Source organism: Carcharodon carcharias, chromosome 12 (assembly GCF_017639515.1).
Source record: "Carcharodon carcharias isolate sCarCar2 chromosome 12, sCarCar2.pri, whole genome shotgun sequence".
Lineage (NCBI taxonomy): Eukaryota > Metazoa > Chordata > Chondrichthyes > Lamniformes > Lamnidae > Carcharodon > Carcharodon carcharias.
In genome coordinates, this window is record NC_054478.1 from 129,146,734 (window position 1) to 129,173,427 (window position 26,694).

The window sequence follows — 26,694 nt, forward strand, 5'->3', positions numbered from 1 at the left end:
TTGTTAAATACGGAGACCAAAACGGTACACCGTACTCCAGGTGTGGCCTCACCAACAGCCTGTACTGTTGTAACAAGACTTCCCTATTTTTAAACTCCAACCCCTTAGCAATACTGACCAAAATTCCATTTGCCTTCTTAATTACTTGCTGCACCTGTATGTTAACTTTTTGTATTTCGTGCACAAGCACACCCTCTGTGCTGTACATTTTTGGAGTCTTTCTCCTATAAATAATAGCCTGCATTTTGATTTTTCCTACCAAAATGCATGACCTCACACTTTCCCAAATTAAACTCCATTTGCCAAGTTTTGCCCACTCACTCACCCTGCCTATATCCCCTTGCAGATCCCTTATATCCTCGTCACAACATGCCCTCCCACCTATTTTTGTATCATCAGCAAATTTGGATACATTACACTCTGCCCCCTCCTCCAAGTCATTAAAATAGATAGTAAATAATTGAGGCCCTGGGAGTGATCCTTGTGGTACTCCACTAGTTACGTCTTTCCAACCTGAAAAAGACCCATTAATCCTGACTCTCTATCTTCTGTGTGTTAACCAATCCTCAATCCATGCTAATAGATTACCCCCAATACCTTGAGCTCCTGTCTTGTGTAATAACCTTTCTCGTGGCACCATATCGAATGCCTTCCGGAAATCCAAATACACTACCTCTACCAGTTCTAGTTTATCAAGGTACCATCTCTGACAAGAGAGAATCTAACCATTGCCCTTTCAGTAGTATTACCATCATTGAGTTCCTCACTATCAACATCCTGGGGGTTACCATTGACCAGAAACTGAACTGGACTAGCCATATAAATATTGTGGCTACAAGAGCAGGTCAGAGGCTAGGAATCGTGCGACGAGTAACTCACTTCCTGACTCCCCAAAGCCTGTCCACCATCTCCAAGGCACAAGTTACGAGTGTGATGGAATACTCTCCACTTGCCTGGAGCCCCATTGACATTTAAGAAGCTTGACACTAGCCAGGACAAAGCAGCCCGCTTGATTGGCACCAGTGCCACAAACATTCACTCCATCTACCACCAATGAGCAGTGGCAGCAGTGTGTACCCTCCACAAGATGCACTGCAGAAACTCATCAAGGCGCCTTAGAAGGCACCTTCCAAACACACAACCACTCCCATCTGGAAGGACAAAGGCAGCAGACACATGGAGCACCACCATCTGGAAGTTCCCCTCCAAGCTACTCACCATCCTGACTTGGAAATATATCTCCGTTCCTTCTTGTCGCTGGGTCAAAATCCTGGAACTCCCTCCCTAACAGCACTGTGGGTGTACCTACACCACAGGGACTGCAGCAGTTCAAGAAGGCAGCTCGCCACCACTTTCCCAAGGGAAATTATGTATGGGCAATAAATGCTGGCCGAGCCAGCGACGCCCACATCCTGTCAATGAATTTTAAAAATAGACACAACTACAGGGTGAGAGACACTCAAGGTTGGATGTTTGAGCACCGGGACAATAATGTGGCAGAGCTTTGTCACCTTGAGGTGGCAAGGTGTTCCCAATTAATGGTCAGCTTAGCAGATGTACACTCTTAAAGTCATAAATATGAATGGCTGACAGCAGTGCACACAAGCTGAGAATATAGGCTCATAGTATGCAAACCTTGCCGAGAGACAGAGAGCACATGACGTTGCAAGATATATGACCCTTTTCCATGTGGGAACACATCTCTCCTTGTACGCTACACCTTCACCTTTCAAGAACGCAGGATAAGATAGTAGAACACCTCTGCCTCAATCTCACAGAGCCAAGAATAAGCATGACATGACCCTGCAAAGCATGTGAACAAGGTTTGTTCCGCAAGCACACTTAACATTAAGGTTGAGGCATCACTGATGTCAAGAATGATCTGGAAAAGAGCCACACACTGTAGTGATATGGAAGCACACTACATAGACAAGAGGCCCATGATAATGGCATCTGCGATAAGTGGGGGTAGGCACCATGGAATCACATCTGATTGACAGCAACACAGCTCATCATAAAAAGGAAGCATATACAAGAGGAGATATGAAATGGGTGCGATTCTATTTACGTTTGTGTACATTATATACATGTTGTGAACACCTGTGCCACTGTTAAGCTCCTAAATTTTTCTAACTTTCCCAACCCTACTGCTACATCTCATGTTTCCCTGACAACCACAGTGGAGATGGAGGCAGCCTGCTGACTGCTATGCTATCTTGCCTGTGATGACCTTGGCAGGCGTCCTCTAGAAGGCCCAAGCCTGTCTTGGGTGTCCTGCTGTGGGGCAGGTGCACCCTTCTCAGCCTGTGAAGCTGGAGGTGATGAAGAGGGGTTTTGGCTCAGCCAGAGAGTCCGGGAATTCCCTGGATGAATGGCCCCGGGATGTTCAGCTGCTGATTCTCCTCCCTATGGGTGCCCCAGGGTGCCTAGCTGACTCCTTGAGGAGAAGGGGCAGCTGGAGTGAAATTGAAGTGCCCAGCCCTCTTCTCTCATGGCCACTGATCGGTGCCACCAAAGGCTACAGCGATGGAGTGCAGCTCTTGCAACAGTGCAGGACCAATGTCCTGGACCAAGGTCTATGTGGCAGCTGCCATCCAGCCAGTGTTGACCTTGGTGCATTAGCATGCCGGCGCTATCACCTCACTTTGAAGGCGGATGGACTGCTCCATCATGCATTGCAATCTGAGGCATGAAGCTGATATCCTTTTCTGATATTCCTATGATTGTTGCTGCAGCTCCACCAACTGATTTAGGACTTACTCCAGAGGCTCATCATCTGACTCGGACTCAGCAGAATTGTGGCCTCCAGCAGTCCTCCAAGTGCCAGTGGCCTTGGATGTCCCCGCCTTGCTGTGGACCAGACTTTGTGCTGTACTCACCAGATTGTGACCCTGAACCTACCCTAGAACTAGGCCCCACCAAGGTGTGTGCCCCTGCGCTGGTGGAGGGTGTGGGTGAGCTCTGTAATGGGTCTTCTGCTGTGATGCCCTCTGGTTGCTCATCCAAGCTGTTGTATGGATTGGAACTGAGGGTCTGGCTTGTGGATGCTCTCAGGAGCTTTTCAGATGCCTATGAAAGAAAGGAGAGATAATTAGTGCATGCAGGCAATTCTAAAACAGAACAAGGCACTCACAGCATGGTTGTCTGATGGATGAGCTGGTGCAGGATCCTCACTTGGGTGTGCGCCACCCACCTCACTGTCGGTGCAAGCATGGTCAATCTCCTCTCTGGCCAGCACTATGGCTCGGTTTTTGAACTGAGAGAGGATCTTGATTTCCGGCACTCCACCTCTGGCTTAGGACCTCTCCCTGCGATTGTGCGCGAGATTGTCCTGCATAAAAACAGATGGAGAGATTGTGAGCAAGACCAATGCCAGGGCAGATGACAAGGATGACTGGCATGTGTGGGTGGTGAGTGGAACCATGGACGGAGTGAGGATGCAAGTTCCAGCATAGATGGGACCAGATGGAGATGTGAAGGTATGTGTGAGAGAGTGAGTGTTGATGTCCCTTGAGCTGGCAGTGTGTGAGATCAACATTTGTGAGTTGATATTGATGAGATGTTGACTTACCCTGACAGCATGGATGAGACCATTCATCCCCTTCCTGTGCTGGGTGGCTGACCTCTTCTGCACCGTGTTCGTACTGGCCACCGCTGCCATTGCCTTCCAAGCTGGATTGGTCATCTCGCTGGACCTTCTGCGGCCAGAGTGGGGGTAGAGGACATGGCGGCAGGCCTCAATTGCGTCCAGCAGGTGCTCCACTGAATTTGGGGGCTGCCGTCTTCTTGGGTTTTGGGGCCTTGTCTTCAGTCACGCAGCCCTGGGTGCTGACATTAAGAAGGCTGTGCACGGCTGCACTTTAAATCTGGCACCTGGAGTGAGGAAACGGTGAGCTGACGGTAAGGCAGGTGAATCAGAGGCCATCTGCCAGCGATCCGGCGTGTTTCCCATGTGTGCAAAACTAATTTGGCTGGGAGCAGCCGATACGGTGCGAAAACCCGTAATTCTGAGCGGCGAGTAGAATGCTGTTTTTCACACCTGCTCCTGTATTTAGTGCAATGGGGGGAAAATTCCACCCATTAAGTCTAATGGTTATGACAAGTGGATATGCATAAAGTATGCTAGAATATCAGATGCAGGGGAGAGGGAATAGCAATGAGTAAATCTCTCCTATTTAATGCTGTCTGAGGAATCTTAGCTTCAGAAACAGGAGTAACAATCTTGGGTTTATATTTGGATAATATCACATATCTCTATTGGCTTTATGTGTAAGTATAATAAGTCAGACATCCTCTAGCGCTAGTACAAATTCAAAGACTAGGAAAGATGGCACTAGCAGTGTGTATCATCTACAAGATGCACTGCAGAAACTTACCAAGGCTCCTTAGGCAGCACCTTTCAAACCCATGACTGCTACCATCTAGAAGGACAAGGGCAGCAGATACATGGGAACACCACCTGGAAGTTGCGCACCAAGCTACTTACCATCCTGACTTGGAAATATATCACCAGTCCTTCAGTGTCGCTTCAAAATCCTGGAACTCCCTTCCTAACAATACTGTGGGTGTATCTACACCATGTGGACTGCAGCAGTTCAAGAAGGCAGCTCACCACCACTTCTCAAGTGCAATTGGGGATGGGCAATAAATGCTCTCCTAGCCAGTGACGCCCAAATCTTGTAAATAAATTTTAAAAAATTACAACACCTGGCTAATTTTTTACATTAAATCAAGTCAATGAGATAATAAAACACAAACCCTTTGAGCAGTGTATATGAGATATAGGTGTGAATTACTGTATGATAAATCAGATCCCAGGGACTCCTTTAGGGGATTAAAAGTCTGTTAGCTTGACTGTTTATGTCAACCTCAGCAAGATGAAATCCAAGTTCCTCAAGCAGCACCATTGTCTGTATCTTTTTATTTGTTTAATTACATCTTCCTAATGCAATGCTATTATGTTAATACATTCTAAGTACACCTGATTAATTTCTCTTCAACAGTCTGCACAATAACATCTGTTTACTCAGTGATGAGAAACCATGTATATCAGTTATAATCTTCCCCTTAACCCAGTATCTTCAAAACAGAAGCCTATTCATACCAGATTACTTCCTGAAGTGTCCTCCACTGATTTGCTGCATCTATTATATTTCTCAATCTCTTATCATGGATGGTTAATGAGGTAATGTCTTCACTGCTCTAGGTTTGACCTTGCATAGCTTTTGCAGAATGAGTATTAATATAGTGAATATGTATTTTAAAATGTTACTATAAATATTCTACCTGATATATCTATTCTAAAAAATATTTAGAAATTGTGTTAAAAAATTTGTTAAAAACCAACAAAGTTGTTGCAAATATATCAGGTACATAGAATCATAGCACAGCACAAAAGGAGGCCATTCAGTCTATCATGTCTGTGCTGTCTCTCTGTAAGAGCTACACAGCTAGCCCCACTTTTCTGCCTTTTCACTGCAGCCTGTAGTTCTTTTGCCAGTCACCATTAATTTGCATCCTCTGGCTCTTGATCCTTCTGCCAATAACAACAGTTTCTCTCTATCTACCCTGTCCAGACCCCTCATGAATTTGAACACCTGTATCAAATCTTAACTTCTCTAAAGAGAACAGACCCAGCTTCACCAATCTATCCTCGTAATGGAGGTCTCTCATCTCTGGAAACATTCTCATAAATTCTTTCTTCATTTTCTTCAATGCCCTCATGTGTGGTGGTCAGAATTGGACAGAATACTTCAGCTGAGACCGAACCAGTGTTTTACGGAGGTTACCATAACTTCCTTGTTTTTGTACTCTTTGCCTCTATTTATAAAGCCCAGGATCACCAATGCCTTATTAAGCGCTTACTCAACCTGTCCTGCCAGCTTCACTGATTTGTGCAGCTCCACCCAGGTTCCTCTGCTTTGAGAATTGCATCCTTTATTTTATATAGCCTTTGTTCTTCCTACAAAAATGCATCACTTCATATTTTTCTGCACTAAATTTCATTTGCCCTATATCTACCCATTCCCCCAGCTACCTATGATCTCTTGAAGCTTATCTCTATCCTCCTCACAGTTCACAATATTTCCAAGTTTTTTGTCATCTTGCAAATTTTGAAACTGTGCCTTGCACACCCAAGTCTAGGTCATTAGATAGATCAAGAAAAGTATTGGTCTATATACTGACCCTTGGGGAACCCCAATATATCTCTTCCTCCAGTCTGATAAACAACTACTTATTGCTGCCCTCTGCTTCCTGTCACTCACACAACTTGTATCCATGTTTCCCCTGCTCCTTTTATTCCACGGGCTTCAACTTGCTGACAAGTCTGTTTTGTGCCATTTTATCAAATACCTTTCAAAATTCCACGTATATCACATCAATCACATTACCCTCATCAACTCACTTTGAAAAACTTAATAAAGTTTGTTAAACATGATTTGCCCTGAACAACCCCAAGCTGGCTTTACTTTATTAGTCCAAGGGACAAATTATAGAAAGGTGAATGCTTACTCCAGTTTAAGACTTGAGTTAGAAGAAAGCGATGAGTTTCAGATATATAAAGTGTTATGAAGGATGGAAAAGGCAGTGGTGTGACCATATATACCAGGAACAACAACAATTTTTATTTATAAGACACCTTTAACATAATAAAACACCCGAAGGCACTTTACAGGAGAATTATAAAACAAAGGATGACACCCAGCCGCATAAGAGGAAATTAGGTAAGGTGATTAAAAACTTGGTCAAAGAGGTAGGTTTTAAGGTGTTAAAGAAAACAAGATGAAGAGTTGTATGAAGGGAATTCTAGAAATTAGGGTCTAGGCAGCTGAAGGCATGATCACCAATGATGTTATGATTATAATCATAATGCTCAAGAGACCAGAATTAGAGGGCTGTTACAGAAATAGGGAGGTGCAGGGCTATAGAGGCCTCAACAATCAAAATTTTAAAATCAAGATGTTGCTTGACTAGAATCCAATGTAGGTCAGCAAGCAAGGGGTGTTAGGTGAATGGGTCTTGGTCGAGCTAAGATACTGGGCAGGATCTTCTGGTCGGCAAGCAGGGGCGGGGCTCGCACTCCGACACGTAAAATGATGCGGGATGACGTCAGGTGGATCTCCCGATGTCACGCTGCGTCATTTCCATTTTCAGGTTGACGGGGGCGCAGCCGAATCAACTGCGTGCCCATTGGGCTATTGATGCCATTGAAAAACTAATTAAGGTAATTAATGAACCTGCCTGTCCAACCTTAAGGTTGGCGTGAAGGCCAGGAACCCTGGCGGGCTTCGGATAAAGCATGAAACCTCATCCACGGGGGCGGGATGAAGTTTCATGAGGGTATTTAAATTTTTACCAAATCTTTCAGTACAAGTTATGGACATGTCCCAACTCATGTGACAATGTCACATGAGGGGACATGTCAAGGAAATTTTTTTATCATTTCTATTAAAAATTTTAATTCTGAGCCGATCTCCCTGAGGCAGCACTTAGCCTTAGGGTGATCTGTGTGCTGTTTAATGTACATGCGCGAAAGAGCACACTCCCAGCTGAGGGAATGCCCCCACCCCCTCGCTCGCATAGGGACGCATAGCGCTTCCTGGCAGATGTCACACTGGGCAAGCCCACATAAAATGGCGGTACACCCCCGATCGGGGTGGGGTGGGGGGGGCGGAATTTTTCCCATTGTTATGATTTATGTAGAGACTGATAACTTTTAAAAGGAGATTTGAACTTCCGGTTACTATCTGAATGAATGAGGCAGCAAGTTTTCATGATTACATTTTTTACTGACAAATTACTAAAAAAGTACGCTTGACTAAGTACTATTTACTTTTATAGGGAACTTATACTTTAAGCTACACCCTCCTTTTATACTTAGCAGCAATTGCACTGTCCATGGAATTAATAGTCCTTATAGCAAACAGTGCACAGTTACTCCCAGCTTCCAAGGAGTTCCCGTATTCCCATTTTATTGAGCACAAACTTCAAGAAACCATTTCCAGGTGCTTTCTCAGTTTGCAGAAAGTTTGTTAAATCTACCACCAGCAATAAAGCCCATTCCAATGGTTCACCTTCCCCTGGCCATGTCCCAGAATCCTTAGACGGCTTCGTGATGTGTCTCTTCAACTAGAAATTGTCTCTGCATCCAGCTGTGGTAGCTTACAAAGACAAACAGCCTTTTCTCTCTCCTGACCTTGCTGAACCTCTGCTGCCGGTCTGTGATATTCATTGCTTTGTAGGGAGCCCACTTCCCCTGCCTTCTTGCCCATGGCAACATGAAACACATGAACCTTGCACCCAGGTAGAATGCTAATTAGCTATCTTTGATCCAAATTCCCTTTTATCTATAAGTAAATGGACAGTTTGTAGCACAACTGTTTACAATTTGTTTACATCTTTCTGGGACTTTGGGAGTCTTGGAGTCTACTCATAGTAAACTCAGAGACAGGTGTCATTGTCTCCAAACATAAATACCTCGAATCACCTTCTCAGTAAAACGATCTAATCCTTCCTTCTAAGCTTGCATTCAGTTGAACAAAATGAATAAGTGCAGTAGATTGCGTAGATGGGCATAGGAAATGACATAGTGACATAAACAGATTAAATGATCAGGCAGAACTTTGGTGAATGGAGTTCAGTGTGATGTCATCTGTTTTGGAACTAAGAAGGAAAAATGTATACTTTCTAATGGTGAGAGACACAGAACCATGGAAGAGGAAAGGGATTTTGATGTCTAGATATGGAAATCACAGTTAGTGAACAGGGGCTAGAAGGGGCTGGATATAAAGGATTAGAAATTATGGCCAGATTTTTCCCGTCGGCGATTTGGGGGCGGGACCTGCTCGCTGATGGGAAAATGATGCGGGATGACATCAGGAGGAACCCCTGACGTCGTCCCAGTCCCTTTAAACTTTCAGGAAGGTGGGTGGACAGTGAAATCAGCTGTCCGCCCGCCGACCTGTCAATGGCCAATAGAGGCCATTGACAGAGTAATTAAAGTAATTAAAGGCCCTGCCCATCCAACCTTAAGGCTGGTGGGCAGGCCAGGAGCCCCAGCGGGCTTCTGATAATACATGAAACCTCATCCATAAGACCATAAGACATAGGAGTAGAAATTAGGCCATTCGGCCCATCGAGTCTGCTCCGCCATTCAATCATGGCTGATAAGTTTCTCAACCCCATTCTCCCGCCTTCTTCCCGTAACCTTTGATCCCCTTACCAATCAAGAACTTATCTATCTCGGTCTTAAATACACTCAATGACCTGGCCTCCACAACCTTCTGTGGCAATGAATTCCATAGATTCACCACTCTCTGGCTAAAGAAGTTTCTCCTCATCTCTGTTCTAAAAGGTCTTCCCTTTACTCTGAGGCTGTGCCCTCGAGTCCTAGTCTCTCCTACTAATGTAAACATCTTCCTCATGCCCACTCTATCCAAGCCTTTCAGTATTCTGTAAATTTCAATCAGATCCCCCCTCATCCTTCTAAACTCCATCGAGTATAGACCCAGAGTCCTCAAATGTTCCTTATATGTTAAGCCTTTCAGCCTGGGATCATTCTCGTGAACCTCCTCTGGACCCTCTCCAGGGCCAGCACATCCTTCCTGAGATACGGGGCCCAAATTTGCTCACAATATTCTAAATGTGGTCTGACCAGAGCCTTATAAAGCCTCAATAGCACATCCCTGCTTTTATATTCTAGTCCCCTCGAAATAAATGCCAACATTGCATTTGTCTTCCTAACTACCGACTCAACCTGCAAGCTAACCTTAAGAGAATCCTGGACTAGGACTCCCAAGTCCGTTTGCACTCCAGATTTCTGAATTCTCTCCCCACTTAGAAAATAATCTATGCCTCTATTCTTTCTACCAAAGTGCATGACTTCACACTTCCCCACGTTGTATTCCATCTGCCACTTCTTTGCCCATTCTCCTAACCTGTCTAAAACCTTCTGCAGCCTCCCTGCCTCCTCAATACTCCCTGTCCCTCCACTTATCTTTGTATCATCTGCAAACTTAGCCAGAATGCTCTCAGTTCCTTTATCTAGATCATTAATATATAAAGTGAAAAGTTGTGGTTCCAACACTGACCCTTGCGGAACTCCACTAGTCACCGGCCGCCATCCTGAGAAGGACCCCCTTATCCCCACTCTCTGCCTCCTGCCAGACAGCCAATCTTCTATCCATGCTAGTACCTTGCCTCTAACACCATGGGCTCTTATCTTACTGAGCAGCCTCCTGTGCAGCACCTTGTCAAAGGCCTTCTGGAAGTCCAAGTAGATAACATCCATTGGCTCTCCTTTTTCTAATTTGCTTGTTACCTCCTCAAAGAATTCTAACAGATTTGTCAGGCATAACCTCCCCTTGATGAAACCATGCTGACTTTGCCCTATTTTACCGTGCACTTTCAAGTATTCTGAAATCTGATCCTTAATAATGGACTCTAAAATCTTACCAACAACCGAGGTCAGGCTAATCGGCCTGTAATTCCCGTCTTTTGCCTCACTCCCTTCTTAAACAGGGGGGTTTACATTAGCGATTTTCCAGTTCTCTGGGAGCCTCCCTGACTCCAGTAATTCCTGAAAGATCACCACTAATGCCTCCACTATCTCTTCATCTATTTCCTTCAGAACTCTGGGGCGTAATCCATCTGGTCCAGGTGATTTATCTACCTTCAGACCTTTCAGTTTTCCTAGCACCTTCTCCCTGGTAATGGCCACCATACTCACCTCTGCCCCCAACTCTTGAATTTTGGGGATGTTACTCGTGTCTTCCTCCATGAAGACTGACACCAAGTACCTATTCAGTTCTTCCGCCATTTCTTTGTTCCCCGTTATTAGTTCTCCAGCGTCATTTTCTAGCAGCCCAATGTCCACTTTTGCCTCTCTCTTACCTTTTATATATCTAAAAAAACTCTTGCAATCTTCTTTTATATTACTGGCTAGTTTACCCTCATACTTAATCTTCTCCCTCCTTATTTCTTTTTTAGTTGTCCTCTGTTGGTCTTTGTCGGCTTCCCACTGCTCTTCGCCTCATTGTATGCTTTCGCTTTAGCTTTTATGCTGTCCCTGACTTCCCTTGTCAGCCATGGTTGCCTTTAGTATGCTTCTTCTTCCTAGGGATAAATTTTTGCTGTGTCTCCCAAATTACTCTCAGAAACTCCTGCCATTGTTGTTCCACTGTCTTTCCTGCTAGGCTCATCTCCCAGTCAATTCTGGCCAGCTCCTCCCTCATGCCTCTGTTGTTACCTTTATTGAACTGTAATACCGTTACACTTGATTCCAGCTTTTTCCTCTGAAATTGCAGGGTAAATTCTATCATATTATGGTAAATTCCTCCTAAGGGTTCCTTCACCTTAAGCTCCCTTATCAAATCTGCCACATTACACATCACTAAATCTAGAATTGCCTGTTCCCTAGTGAGCTCTACCACAAGCTGCTCCAAAAAGCCATCTCGTAGACATTCCACAAATTCCTTTTCTTGGGATCCACTACCAACTTGATTTTCCCAGTCTACCTGCATATTGAAATCCCCCATGTTCACTGTAACCTTGCCTTTCTTACACGCCTTTTCTATCTCCTGGTATATCTTGTGCCCCACATCCTGACTGCTGTTCGGAGACCTATACATGACTCCCATTATGGTTTTTTAACCTTTGCGGTTCCTCAACTCTACCCACACAGACTCTACATCATCTGCATTGTTTCTTGCTATCGATTTAATTTCATTTCTTACTAACAAAGCAACCCTACCCCCTCTGCCAGCCTGCCTATCTTTTTGATAGGATGTATATCCTTGGATATTTAGCTCCCAGTCCTGATCCCCTTGCAGCCATGTCTCTGTAATGCCCACCACATCATACCTGCCAATTTCAATCTGCGCCACAAGCTCATTTACCTTTTTACGTATACTGCATGCATTTAGATACAACACCTTCAGTCCTGTATTTCCTGTCCTCTTTCTCATTGTCATCCCTTTATCTGATGTGCTTGAAGTTAGATTTCTAGCCCTTTCCAAACATTCTGTCCTATTTTGTGTTCTGGAGACTTTAATAGCCTCTCCTGGGCTCTCCTTTCTTTTCAGTTTTTTCATAATTTTCCATGAAGTTTCCCATTAATCATACTTTTTGGAGTTTTACCCTTCCCTTCCCCCCCCCCCCCACTTTCTAGTTTAAAGTCCTGTTGACCACCCTATTTACCCTTTTCGTTAGAACATTGGTCCCAGATCGGTTCAGGTGGAGACCGTCCCAACGGTACAGATCCCTCCTGTTCCAATACTGATGCCAATGCCCCATGAAATGGAACCCCTCTTTCCCACACCACTCCTTTAGCCACGTGTTTATTTCCCTTATTCTTGCGTCCCTATACCAATTTGCACGTGGCTCGGGTAGTAATCCGGAGATTATAACCCTTGAGGACCTGTTCTTTAATTTAGTTCCTAGTTCCTTCTAATCCCCAAACAGGTCCTCTTTCCTAGTCTTATCTATGTTATTTGTCCTGACGTGGACTACAACAACTGGATCCTCCCCCTCCCTCTCCAAAATCCTTTCAAGCCGGTCAGAGATGGCCCTCACCCTGGTACCGAGCAGGCAACATACCATGCGGGACTCTCAATCCTGCTTACAAAGGATGCTATCAATTCCCCTAATTATAGAATCCCCTACAACTACCACTTGTCTTTTTGCTCCCCCCTCTTGAATGGCCTCCTGTGCCACAGTGCCGTGATCAGCTGGCTTATCCTCCCTACAGCCCTCTTCCTCATCCACACGGGGAGCAAGTACCTGGACAAGGTCAAGAGCTGAGTCTCCTCTGTTCTTGAACACAGGTTCCCTCTATCTGCCTCAATTGCAGTCACACCCTGCTGACCCTGACCACTGACCGAATTTGAGGTACTTAATCTACCGGGTGTGACCGCCTCCTGAAACAAAGTGCTCAGGTAACTCTTCCCCCTCCCGGATGTGCCGCAACGTCCAGAGCTCGGACTCCAGCTCATGAATTCTGAGTCGGAGTTCCTCCAGCAACCAACACTTGCTGCAGATGTGGTCACTGCGGCTCGCAATGGGATCTGCCAGCTCTCACATCATACAGCTACAGCACATCACCTGCCCAGCCATCTTTACTCAGATAATTAATTTATTAATTAGCTTTGCAGTGTTTTTTTTTCAAATTTGGTGCAGATTTCCTACAAACCAATCAAGTCACAGCTTTCCTGTGACGTCACTTTTTCACTTTTATCCTGTGTCTCCGCCGTTCTCCTCGTTCACTTTTATCCTGTGTCTCCGCCGCTCTCCTCATTCACTTTTATCCTGTCTCCATCGCTCTCCTCATTCACTTTTATCCTGTGACCCGCCACTCTCCTCGCACTCTTTTATCCCGTGTCTCCGCCGCTTTCCTCGCGCTCTTTTGTCCTGCGTCTCCGCTGCTCTCCTCGTTCACTTTTATCCTGTGTCTCCGCTCTTCTCGCGCTGTTATCCTGTGTCTCCGCCACTCTCTTCGTGCTCTTTTATCCTGCGTCTCTGCTGCTTTCCTCGTTCACTTTTATCCTGCTTCTCCGCTGCTCTCCTCGTTCACTTTTATCCTGTGTCTCCGCTGCTCTCCTCGTTCACTTTTATCCTGCATTTCCGCTGCTCTCCTTGCACTCTTTTATCCTGTGTCTCCCCCGCTCTCCTCGTTCACTTTTATCCTCCACTGGTGGGATGAGGTTTCATGTTCCTTTTTAAAAACTTTAATAAATGTTATGGGATATTTATTAACATGTCCCATCTCATGTGACATTGTCACCTGAGGGGGACATTTTAATAATAGTTTTATTTTTTTATTTTTGAAGTTTTCTACACTTTCACTAATTTCCCTGAGACAGCACTTAGTCTCAGGGAGCAGTGCACTCTTTCGTGCGCATGTACGAAAGAGCGCATTTTGTCAGCTGGGGATTTCCCTCCCAACCCCGCACAGGAAGCACATTGCACTTAATGTTGGGCAGGCCACTGGGTGGGCTTTAATTGGCCCGCCCACTCAAAATGGCGGCAGGCCCCATTTCGGTTGCGGGGGTTGGCTGTCCACCCGCCGCCAAGCTGGTGGGGCCTGCATGCCCATCAAGGGCAAAATTCTGCCCTATATTTCAGTTAGCGAGCTTTGAAGACCCAACCTGGAATTTTGCACCCTTTTTTTATTCATTTATGGGATGTGGGCTAGGCCAGCATTTATTGCCCATCCCTAATTGCCCTTGAGAAGGTGGTTTTGAGCTGCCTTTTTGAACCACTGCAGTCCATGTGCTGTAGGCACATATGCAGTTAGGCAGGGAATTCTAGGAATTTCACCCAGCAACAGTGAAGGATTGGCGATATATTTCCATGTTAGGATGGTGAGTGGCTTGGAGGGTAACCTCCTGCTGGTAGTGTTTCCATGTGTCTGCTGCCCTTGTTCTTATAGATGCTAGTGGTCGTGGCTTTGGAAGGCACTGTTTAGGAGCATTGGTGAGTTGCTGGCACTGTGCGTCGGTGGTGGAGTGAATGAATGTTTGTGGATGGGGTGCCAATCAAGCAGGCTGCTTTTTCCTGGATGTTGCCGAGCTTGATGTGTTGTTGGAGCTGCACTCATCCAGTAAAGTGGAGAGTATTCCATCACACTCCTGTGCCTTATAGATGGTGGAAAGGCCTTAGGTGAATTACTTGCCACAGGACTCCTAGCCTCTGATCTGCTCTTGTAGCCACAGTATTTATATGACGAGTCCAAGTTCAGTTTCTGGTCAATGGTAACTCCCAGGATGTGAATAGAGATTCAGCTATGGTAATGCCTTTGAATGTCATGAGGCGATGGTTAGATTCTCTCATGTTGAAGATGGTCATTGCCTGGCACTTGTGTGGCACGAATGTTACTTGCCACTTGTCAGCCCAAACCTGATATTGTCCAGGTCTTGCTGCATTTGGGCATGGACTGCTTCAGTATTTGAGGAGTAGCAAATGGTGCTGAACATTGTGCAGTCGTCAGTGAACATCCCCACTTCTGACCATATGATGGAACTAAGGTAATTGATGAAGCAGCTGAAGGTTGTTAGGCTTAAGACACTACCCTGAGGAATTCCTGCAGTGATGTCCTGGAGCTGAGATGACTGACCTCCAACAACCAGAAACATGTTCCTTTGTGTTAGGTTCGACTCCAATCAGCGGAGAATTTCCCCCCTAACTCCAGTTTTGCTAGGGTGCCTTGATGCCACACTTGGTAAACGCTGCCTTAATGTCAAGGGCAGTCACTCTCACTTAACCTCCAGAGTTCAGTTCTTTTGTCCATGTTTGAACCAAGGCTGTATTGAGGTCAAGTGCTGAGTATCTCTGGCGAAACACAAACTGAGCATCAGTGAGCAGGTTATTGCTAAACAAGTGCTGCTTGCAGTGTTGATGACTCTTTCCATCACTTTATTCATGATCGAGAGTAGACTGATGGGGTGGTAACTGGCTGGGTTGGATTTGTCCTGCTTTTTGTGTACAGGACATACCTGGGCAATTTTCCACATAGCCAGGTAGATGCCAGTGTTGCGGCTGTACTGGAACAGCTTGGCTAGGGGCGCATCAAGTTCTGGATCATAAGTCTTCAGTACTATTGCTGGAATGTTGTCAGAGCCCATAGCCTTTGCACTATTCATACCTTCAGTCATTTCTTGATACTAAGTGGAGTGAATTAAATTGGACCTCCGGAGGAGGCAGAAATGGATTATCCACTTGGCACTTCTGGCTGAAGATTGTTGCAAATGCTTCAGCCTTATCTTTTGCACTGATGTGCTGGGCTCCTCCATCATTGAGGATGGGGATATTTGTAGAGCATCCTCCTCTATTGAGTTGTTTAATTGTCCACCAGCATTTTCAACTGGCAGGACTGCAGAGCTTAGATCTGAACCATTGGTTGTGCAATCGCTTAGCCCTGTCTATCATTTGCTGCTTATGCTGTTTGGCATGCATGCAGTCCTGTGTTGTAGCTTTGGGCACTGAACATCAGAAGCTATACATAGGCCTTGGAGCAGGCACAGCACAAATTCACTGGAATAATACCAAGACTTAAAGGTTTACATTATGAACACAACTTGCATAAAGGGCACTGGAAATTATGAACCCTATCCTGTAAAAGGTTGTTGATATGCGTTGAGTTGAAATTTTCAAGACTGAGTGTGATAGATTTCTGTTAGACAATGATATTAAGGAATATGGATTAATGACAGGCAAATGGAATTGAAGTACAGTTCAGCCGTAAGCTGATTGAATGACAGAGGGTGCTTGTGATGCTGAGTGGTCCATATTTCTGTTCCTATGTTTCTAATTATTTTATTGCTGTAAGTGGAAAAATATGAAAATATTTGTTGCATGGACTGGTTGGGCCGAATAGCATATTTTATGTATTAACTGTGCCTCTGGATCACAAAATAAAAGAAATATCTGGAAAAACAAATAGCAGATTCACAACTGTATACAAATAAATCCTACTTTGACAGCATAACCATCTGACAGTCTAGATAAGTAACAAATCTAAACAATTCAAGTCAAACATCGATGCCTGGCTCACATTGAATGTCACATTTGAAGATTTTAAAAGCTGAATTAGTTTAGCGTATCACATATTTTGCATGTTGAAGTGGCGAATCAGGTTTGCATATTTATTCATATTCAAACCGCAGTATAAGTTTGTAATCTTAGTACAATAGCAAGACTTGATAACATAAAGTTAGCTGTAATTTTTTAAAAATGTGTACATTTTGCTAATAATGTTATTTGTATTTTCCCGTAAGGTAATTGCTACAACTTTTTAAATGACTTCTGCAGCTACTCCAGCAACAAGCTATCATAGGAAGTAGTGTGAAATTTATTTTTTGTTAAAAAAAAACTCAATTTAAATAACTTCATTTTATTTACAGGTGTCAGGTTTGCAAGCAGCGTTACGTGCCATAGAAAGTGGATGGGAATTGCCAGTTGCTATGACTTCAGGTATGAATTGAGTGGGGTGACAGTTATTAAATACTTCTTTAAAACTGGCTGGTAAGGTATTAGTGCACTCTCTGCATACCAACAACCAGATCATTGTTTCAGGAGAAAATATTTGTTGTGACCAGGTGTTTAATATTAAAGTTACTAGTAATGATGTCTTTATTTGATGGGTATGAGGAAATTACATTAGAAATGCAACTTGAAACCATTAGTTATTTTCATAGAATGGTTATTAAGGTTTTGATTACAATTCACAGTAATATAGAAAAGTAATTCTGGAGCATTAGATGGAGATAAAAATGGCATGAGTTGGAAGAAAAGAGGTGAAAGATTTGGTATTTTGAGTCTGCAAAATATCTATTCTTTTAACTCTTGTATATTTTTTGTGTATGTACACATAGGGCAGAATGTTGCCGTTGGCGAGCAGGGGGCGGGGCCCGCTCGCTGACGCGTCAATTGACACGGGATGACATTGGGTGGAACCCCCGACGTTATCCCGCCCTATTTAAATCTTCAGCTGCGGCCCGCCGACCTGTCAATGGCTAATTGAGGCCATTGACAGGATCATTTAAACAATTAAAGGACCTTAAGGTTGGTGGGCAGGCCAGGAGCCCCAGCGGCAAATAGAAAACACATGAAACCTCATCTCCTGGCGGAATGAGGTTTCATGCAAGGTTATAAAATTTTTTAATAAAGTTATTATGTAAATTATGAACATGTCCCATCTCATGTCACATGAGGGGGACATGTTAGCATTTTTTTTCTGTTTTTAATATTTTTCAACATGGAAGTGATCTCTCTGAGACAGCACTTAGCCTCAGGGAGATGTGTGCTCTTGCGTGCGCATACGCTTCCTGCCGAACATCACGCTGGGCGGGCCTTAATTGGCCCGCCCACATAAAATGGTGGCAGGGCCCACTTCTCCAGCAGGGATCGTCTCTACGCCCGATGGAGATTGGGTCGGGCCCGCCTGCCCAACAGGCAGAAAATTCTGCCCTTCATTATTTTTACATGTAAATAAAACCCCACCTGATAGTTAGCCACAAATGATGCCAGACATCAGCCACATACATTTTACCAGTTGCTATTCATTTTAAGCTGATGCAGTATTTTTCTAAAAATAACTTTAGATGTCAGATACTGACAATGTCTGCTTTTTAAAAACATTTATTAATTGTTAAATAACAATTATGAAGATGTCAGCTGTCGTGCCAGACAGTTTCATTTAACTGTTTTCTTCTCTTTTGATGATAGAATTTTTAAAAAATTATGCATTAGTATTGCTTAAGGTTGGCCAATGTTGAGATTGTAGCTAACCATTTGCAATATCAAATGTTCCTTTGACAGCAACTTCACATCTTAGACTCTGAACCAACATCATGGAAGGAGGATGAGTTCGAACTCAATACAACAGTGCCCTGTTTAATCCTGAGATCACTTTAAAATATCGCATTCAGCCCATCACCGAGACTAATTACTTTCAACTCTAAAATATTGTATGTTTCCACCTTTACCTCTAAAACTCTCATCCATGACTTACATCACCCTGAAACTCAAGTATCTCAATGTCCTCCTTGTTAGCCTTCCGAACACAATTCAGCATAAATTATAATTCATCCATGTTCATATTATCACAACTATCCTTACTGACATATGTTTGCTCTCTGCTTCTCAGTACATCAATATCTTCACCTTCCCTACAGATATACCTCTTTCCTGATCCTAGCACAACAAACTACTGAATATCTACATTTCTGCTGCCACTAGTTACTTCTCTAATGGAACAAAACCCCTGCACTGCGTCCCTCCTTCCCAACACATGCCATTACCTCCACCCATCTACCATTGCCTCTGGCATTTGCCTTCACACTCTAGAACTGTTTTGCTAAATTCAGCAATCTTGCTAGATTTCTTTGCGCATTCAAAAGCTTCCTCAAAGCCTATCTCTTAAGCAGTGCTTTTGTCCATACTCTTAATTTTTCCTCTTACTCCTGCTCGGGCCTGACTCCAATGGTGAAAGGTGTCAGGCATTTGCTATATTAATGGTGCAATATAAACGTAAGTTGCTCTGTTTAGTTTTATGTTAGTGAATTTCTGGAAGAAGTTCACATTATTGAACATTTTATGAAATATAGAGTGTATAATCTATTTCAGATTTTGCTCATTCAAATTTTGAAGTATTTGGCATTTACTGGGGTCAAATTGCAATAAATCTTTGGCATGAATTAATAAGCCTATGTTGTTAGAAACTTGAGCTGGGATTTTGCCAAGGCTGCAAGGTTTCTGGGGCTGGAAGCAGAGGTAACCCCACTTTGGCCGATGGTGGAACCCAGGGCCACAGTTTATGGGTGGCAGCCAAATAAGTGGCTGAGCTGCCAACCTGTTAAGGACAGTGACCCACCCACAAGAGCTGCGAGCCCAATCAGAGGCAGGGAGGAGAGCTTGGGACAGGTAGGGAAGGAAATTACAGGGCCAAGTGCTGGAAGGGAAACCTCTCTGAGGAAATCATTGGGACAGGGAAGACTACATGTGGCCCACTCTTCACTTCATAAAACCTTAACCTCTGGGAGGCCGTCTCCCCGGATGGCACTATTACAAGTCACTAATTGGGCCTATACGTATGGAAATTGTCTGCTTACCTCCTTGGGGCAGGCAGCCTGTACACTTCTGGTCTCACTGTTGGTAAAATGCCCGGTCCCGTGCTATCTTGGTCCTCCCTTCCATGTTGCCCTCTCCCTCCTATGCCATCTTCTCCTCCCCGTGCCGCCATCCCTCCGATGCTGCACCACATTCCATGCTATTCTCCTCCTCCCTCCCATGAGAAATAGGGGCGGGGACAGATTATTTGGCCCTTTGAACATGCTCCATCATTCAATACTATGATGGCTAATCTTGTACCTCAATTCCACCTTCCTGTACCTTTTCCATATCTCTCAATTCCCAGTATTGATCTCTGCCTCGAATATATTCAATGATTGGGCATCCAGAGCCCTTTGGGGTAGAGAATTGCAAAGATCCATAGCTCTTTGAAGAAACTTCCCCTTCTCTCAACCCCTTTATACAGCCTGTTTGAATCAGATCTCACTTCAATCTAGGGTGCTGTCCAGACCACAAGGATATCCTCATGTTTTTGCTGCAGAACATTGAGCCCATCAATCAATGATTTTTCTCAACAGAACTCTAATTTCACTGATGACCATGACATAGATACCATCAACTACTGTATTCTTTGACATGAAACTTTGACAAAGTTTTGTCCAAGATAGCTAATGGCTTTTGGCTTCACAAAATGCTAATTGGCTAGTTTCAGTTGTTTTCTGATAACATTAACAAATTGCTTCTGTAAAAATTTACTTCAAACCTAAGGAGGCATTGGGTTCCTCTCCCCTGCCTTCACTGTTTTCCTTTTAGAAATTGCTAGTGTTGCAGATACTTAAGGCGGAATTTTCCAGGCCCCCCTTGGCAGGTTTAATTGTGGGCAGTTGGGGAAACAATTTAGCAGGAACTAAAATATCAGTTTTCCACTGGCTTAAAATGACTGCGGGAACTTGTGCTCCTGCCCATATGATGGGTCGTTATTCCCTCCATTATTGGGATGCAGATGAAGGCCTGACCGGAATCATCTCCCCCTGCCCAATTTTTTATGCCTGCGGGATATCATGACGGTCCGGAACACGTCCGGACCAATGTGGCATGTGTATGTCGGAATTACCTTCAAGAAGGCTTGGGGCAGCTTGCAGAGATTGGAAGGAAAGATGGAGGCTTCCAGCAACCATGGACCCTGGAACACCACGTGCAGCAGTGGGTGGGTGGAGCATCAACCACGTCAATCTTCTTACTGCAGCAATTTTCAGGGGGTGGATGTTCAGGCTGCAGGTGCTTCCAGGTGGTGGGTCTTCAAGCTACAGGAGCTTCCTGGAAGTGGATCTTGAAGCTGCAGGTGGATGGCTGCATGAGGTACTGTTGGGCGGTGGTGGTCTGTGCTGGGGGTGGGATGGTTGTGGCAGGATTAGACTGGGAGGAGAGGAATGAAGAGGTGGGATGGGTGTGGTGGCTGAGAAAGGGTCGGGGGAGGTTGGGAGGTGGTAGGGGAAAGGGAGAGATGCTGCAGGGGTCGTGGAATGGGTGAGGTGGTATGGAACAGGATGGTGGGAAGTGCTGTGCTGGTGTGGGGGTGGTGGGGTTTTGGGGGGGATGATGGGTGAAGCTGTGCCGGTGTGAATGGGCATGGGGGAGTAAGAGGGGAAAGGAGTTCAGAGGGAGGAGTCTAATGAGTCCTGTGGGGCATAGTGAGGGAATTGGTGATAGGAAGAGATGGTGCTAGTTAAAGGGGGCAGTGGGAGTTGGTAGAATGGAAGGTTGAGGGTCCTTTGATGTCAGGTGAAGGGACACTGAGGGTTGTTGGTGGGGGGATTCTGTGGGTGGCAGAATGAGTGGTGGGGCAGATCTGCTATCCCCTTGGGAACATAGAGATGGAATGTGGACATTGACCTGCACAGGATGGAGGGTGAAGGGGTTGGGTTGAAGGGTCATTGTGGGAACATCAAATGTTATGCCTGGGGGTTTAATGGTTATGGGGGCAGGGTGTGGGCCACAGGGAGAGGGGTAAAGGTATCAGATTCGACATCAAATGTTACTTGCTCCATGGCTGCTCGCAACTATGCATAGCCACGTGGAGGTCTCAAGATGCCATATGGGATTTGGGTTATGTGGCGTGGGCAGTTGCAGGTCAATTCAACTGGACAACTGAAGGGGAACCCCAAAATGCAACACTTACATGCTAGGGTGTTGGAATAGATGGGCTTATGAAGGGCAAAGGCTCTACATGCCCAGGAGACCTCTCGACATGGCTCGCTAGGGCCCTGGCAAATACCTTTGCCTCCCTACACATGCATGATTCCGGGGTACATAGACCCAGCCTGGGAGTTGGTGGGGAGCAGGTTAAGGCAAATAAACCACATTAGACCCCATTAAAGTGCAAGTGTACTCTACTTACAAAAGTGTCATAACATTAACAATCATAGTGCACCTGTGCAACCACATGTGAAATCACAGTTTCTTAAACTTGCGTGCCCTACCATTTCTTCTAGGTGCTCCCCCGACATCTGCAGCAGGGGTAGAGGCATCCTGCTGACCAGTTTTGCCTATTGTCTTGGATGACCTTTGTGGCTGTCCTCTGGAGACCTGAGGCCTGGCTTACTTTGACTGCCCTGCTATGGAGCAGCTGCTTCCTCACCAGTCACAGAGGACAAAGTTGAAAGGGTCACAGGCCAGGGGGATTCCGAAGGACCGGACACTCTCTGAGAGCTCTGTGTGGCAGTTCCAGGGGTTCCCTGTAACTGCCCCTCCTCCCTTTGGCTGCTCGAAGGTTCCTGCCTCACTCCTTGAAGGGAAGGGGCACCTGGGGGGAGGTTGAGATGCCCCATTCCTCTTTTGCTGAAAAAGCTCATCCACGGCTACAGCCATGGAGTGCAGGTCTGTGCGCATCTCTGGGAGAAACTGGGCGTTCTGCTCGACCAAGTTCTCCATGGCGTCTGCCACCCTTCCTATGGAGACCTCGATGCACGCACATGCCAGCACCACTTTATGAGAGAGCAGGTGGACGGACTCCTCTGCCTCACACATCACTCTGTTGAAGGCCTCTGCCTGATGTTCCCCGGCATCTTCCGCAGCATTTTGTGTAGAGGCGATCCCAGAGGCTTGTCATCTTACTCGGACGTCGCAGATACCTCGTTCCCAGCAGTCCTCCGAGTACCAGTGTGCTTGGCTGACCCTGTCCCCTCCTGCTGTGGTCACGTGTCTGTTCTGTGACCATCCGAATGTGAGACCCTGCCTGAACTACATCTAATACCCACCGAGATGTGTATCTCTGCACTGATGGTGGGTGCAGATGGCTGCTGTGATACCTCTACAGGTGCATTTTCTTCCTCCTCCTCAATGTTCTCAGTCCCCTGTGGGATGGAGGAACTGCTGGACAGGGCTTCATCTTCTTCCCTTGCTGTCTTCCTGCTGGCACCTGTAAGTGAGAGAGGCGAGTACCGTATGGGCTGTCTCAAACTTGGAGGAACGCATGACCCTTAGGTTTCTATGTGACATGCATGATCCTTACTGAATGGAGGCCACCTGCCAACCTCTCCATCTGCAAAGGTTCAGCCAGGTTCCTCCCCTGGCAGCTGGGTTGCCTGCTCCACGAAGTTGGAGAGGTTCTTGAGGTCATGCCGGCCGCCTCCCATCTTCTCCTTCCCTCTCCTATTGTGCTGTAAATTTTTCTGTGCAAAGAAAGATGGGGTTGGGAGCTATTGCATTTCATGTATCTTTCTCATGCTTTCAGGTAACCCACTGGAATTTTTCCCATGTGATTGATGCAGTGCAGGTTGTCCACAAGGGTTTGGGGCAGCACCCTGAGAAGGTGGTGGTGAGCAGCCTTCTTGAACCGCTGCAATCATTGTGGTGTAAGTACACCCACTGTGCTGTTAGGAAGGGTGTTCCAGGAATTTGACCCAGCCACAGTGAAGGAACAGCGATATATTTCCAAGTCAGAATGGCGAGTGACTTGGAGGGGAACTTCCAGGTGGTGGTGTTCTCATCTATCTGCTGTCCTTGTCCTTCTTGATGGTAGTGGTCATGGGTTATCTAAGGAGCCGTGGTGAATTCCTGCAGTGTATCTTGTAAATGGTACACACTGTTGCTAATGAGCATGGAGAGGGTGAATGTTTGTGGATGTGGTGCCAATCAATCGGGCTGCTTTGCCCTGGACAGTGTCAAGCTTCTTGAGTGTTGCGGGAGCTGCACTCATCTAAGCCAGTGGGGAGTATCCCATCACACCCCTGACTTGTATCTTGTAGATGGTGGACAATCTTGTAGAATGCGGCCTTGATGTCAAGGGCAGTCATTCTCACCTCACCTCTGGAGTTCAGCTCTCTTGTTTGAATCAAGGCTGAAATGTGGTTAGGATCTGAGTGGCCCTATTAGAACCCAAACAGGGCATCAGTGAGCAAGTTATTGCTCAGCAAGTGCTGCTTGATAGCATTGTCGATGACCCCTTCCATTACTTTGCTGATGATTGAGGGTAGACTGATGGGGCAGTAGTTGACCAGGTTGGATTTGTTCTGCATCTTGTGTCCAGGACATACCTGGGCAATTTTCTGCATAGCCGCGTAAATGCCAGTGTTGTAGCTGTGCTGGAACAGTTTGGCTAGGGTCGCAGCAAGTTCTGGAGCACAAGTGTTCAGTACTATTGCCAGAATATTGAGTGCCTAACATGCAGTTATAAGCAATAGGCTGGGATTTTCCTTGCCCGCTGGCATCAGACACATTTGTTAGCGTGAGCAGACAATATAACGTGATCAGTTTCATGATGGTGTGAAACCAGTTTGCAATCGGCGGGTTGAGTTTCCCGCCATCGGGCGTCGGGAACCTCATTGTCATACATCTGCAAATCATTAATAGGCCATCCCACCGGAATTGTTCCCCACCCGCCACCCCCCACTACTCTCTTGCCAGCTGAATTGTCTGCCCACGTTGGTGGGAAAGCATGTTTATGTGTTTCACAACACCACATAAGAAGCGACGCGCACCTGGCAAGCTGCACTTCACTCGGGACTTTAATGTTTGTTTGCTACCTTGCTTCGGTCAGCACTTGCAGTCATCAGCGCCAGGTTTCACAGACAGCACCACATCACTGTTAGAGGGGCTCACGGCTGGCCTCTACCTACCAGATCAGCCATAGGTGAGTGGCTTTTCAATGGCTGCAGGGCTAGGGCTTGCTTGGCGAAGGGGGAGAAGTAGCCTCAGGGAAGGGAAGAGGCTGCAGACGAGGTCTGTATTGGGGAAAGAGGGTAACCCAGAGTGTGTATAGGGGGGGCACATGTTGATCTGTGCAAGATGATGAGGGCTGAGGACGCAGTCTCCAGAGAAGATGAGGCCAGATGGACATGTGAGGATATGTGTGTGAGAATGAGTGGTGATGTCCCTTGAGCTGGCAGTAAGTGAGATGCCAGTGTATGTGTGATGGGCTTAAGTGTGCGATTTTAGAGTGATGACATGGTTGCCATACTCTGGCTGCATGGGTGAGATCATTCATCCTCTATCTACATTGGATGGCCAACCTCTTCTGTGCAGCATTACCACTGACCACTGCTGCCATCGCCTACCAAGCTGGAATGGTAACGTTGCTGCCCCTCCTGCGGCCAGAACAGGGGTAGGGGATATCACGGTGGGCCTCCATGGCATCCAAAAGGCACATGAGGGCTGCAGTCATCTTGTCTTTTGGGGCTATGTCTTCTTTGCTGCAGTCCTAGGCTGGCAGCACTGAGCGCAGCTGTACTTTAAATCTGGTGCCTGGCCGATGAAGCGGCGAGGTGACGGTGTGGCAGGCGAATCAGAGCCTACCTGCCGTCGAAACACAAATATGCCGGGAATGCATAATTAATGCAGCAGGTTTGGGATGAAACGGCATGAAAAGCTGCCATCGCAGCCAGCGGGCAAAACGTCATTTTTCTGCCTGCTGCCACATTTAGTGCAAATCTGGGACGATACTGCCCGTGGTGTTAACATAATCATATTTGTAGTGTTTATTTTTTATATCCAATAAAGTTTGTTTTGTTTAACAAAAAGTGAAATTTGTGGCTTTCTTCTATTGGTTAAAACAAGGTATTTGGATTTCTTTTTAAATGTTAATGGTCCCTAACCGGATAATAACACTAGTAATTTCCAATCCACAACTGCTGAGAATCCAAGAGCATTGAAAGAGAATTTGGGAATAATTGCTATCTGTGTCTACCAGGAAAATACATGCCATTTCTTATGAATGTGACAGTAGGTTCATAAACACGTGGGTGACTTCATTTTAGAGTAAATGGGGCCTGCTTTCGGCAGGGTAGAGGTTGGTACACCATTTTAGCATCCAATATCAGCCTCCAGTATAGCGCCAGGCTCCCTGTAAACAGAGATCGCAGGAATTCCTCGTAAGAGGCACGATTGTTTACTGGTTTCTTTCAAAATGACAGAGACCTTGCACTAGTGGGTATCTGCTATTTGAAAAGCAAAAAACCTGCAGTGCTGAAAATCTGAAATGAAAACAGAAAATACTGGAAATACTTAGGTGAGGCAGCGTCTGCAGAGAGAGAATGTTTCAGCTAATGACCTTTTATCAGAACTGGGAAAAGTAGAAATACAATAGATTTGAGCAATGAATGGGTGGGGAAAGGGACAAAAGGAAGGCCTGTGATAGTTAGGAAGAAAGGAGGGATTGAATGACAATTAGTTAGTCAAACGGAGCCAAAGGGAATGGAGAAAGGGTATGAAAAGAAACAAAGAAACAAAAGATGTGTCTGAAGCAGGTGTGCTGCTGTCAGAAAGCAAAAAATAAGGGGTAGTGCGGGGAGGGGGTAGAGGTTATAGTTTGAAATTGTTGAACTTAGTGCTGAGTCCAGAAGGCTGTAAAGTGCATAATCGAAAGATCAGGTACTGCTACTTGAGCTTATGTTGAGCCTATCTGCTCGATTCGGAGTATCTGCCATTTTCTGATAGGCATGTAGGAATGGAGTGTCATTCCATGGGCCTCCTTCCAGAGTTATGGTGGGAGACAGTTGTAACCATCAAGTCATTCTAGCCCCGGGGCTGTTATTAGATACAAATATCAATTAATTTCAACAATTCAAACTGGGCTTTCAAAAAACCGGATTAAAGTTTACGTTGCAACCTCAACAATGTCAGGCCCGACAA

The 26,694-nt window shown here is 45.6% G+C and overlaps 1 protein-coding gene across 1 annotated transcript in view; it reads left to right on the top strand.

Moving 5' to 3' along the window:
- The window catches only part of LOC121284978 (sperm-associated antigen 16 protein), a 1,312,939-nt gene that overhangs the window by 119,534 nt on the left and 1,166,711 nt on the right, over nt 1–26,694 (top strand). Inside the window, exon 8 of the mRNA XM_041201017.1 lies at nt 16,899–16,968. Coding sequence (XP_041056951.1) covers nt 16,899–16,968 — 70 coding nt within the window. The remainder of the gene's footprint in view (nt 1–16,898; nt 16,969–26,694) is intronic.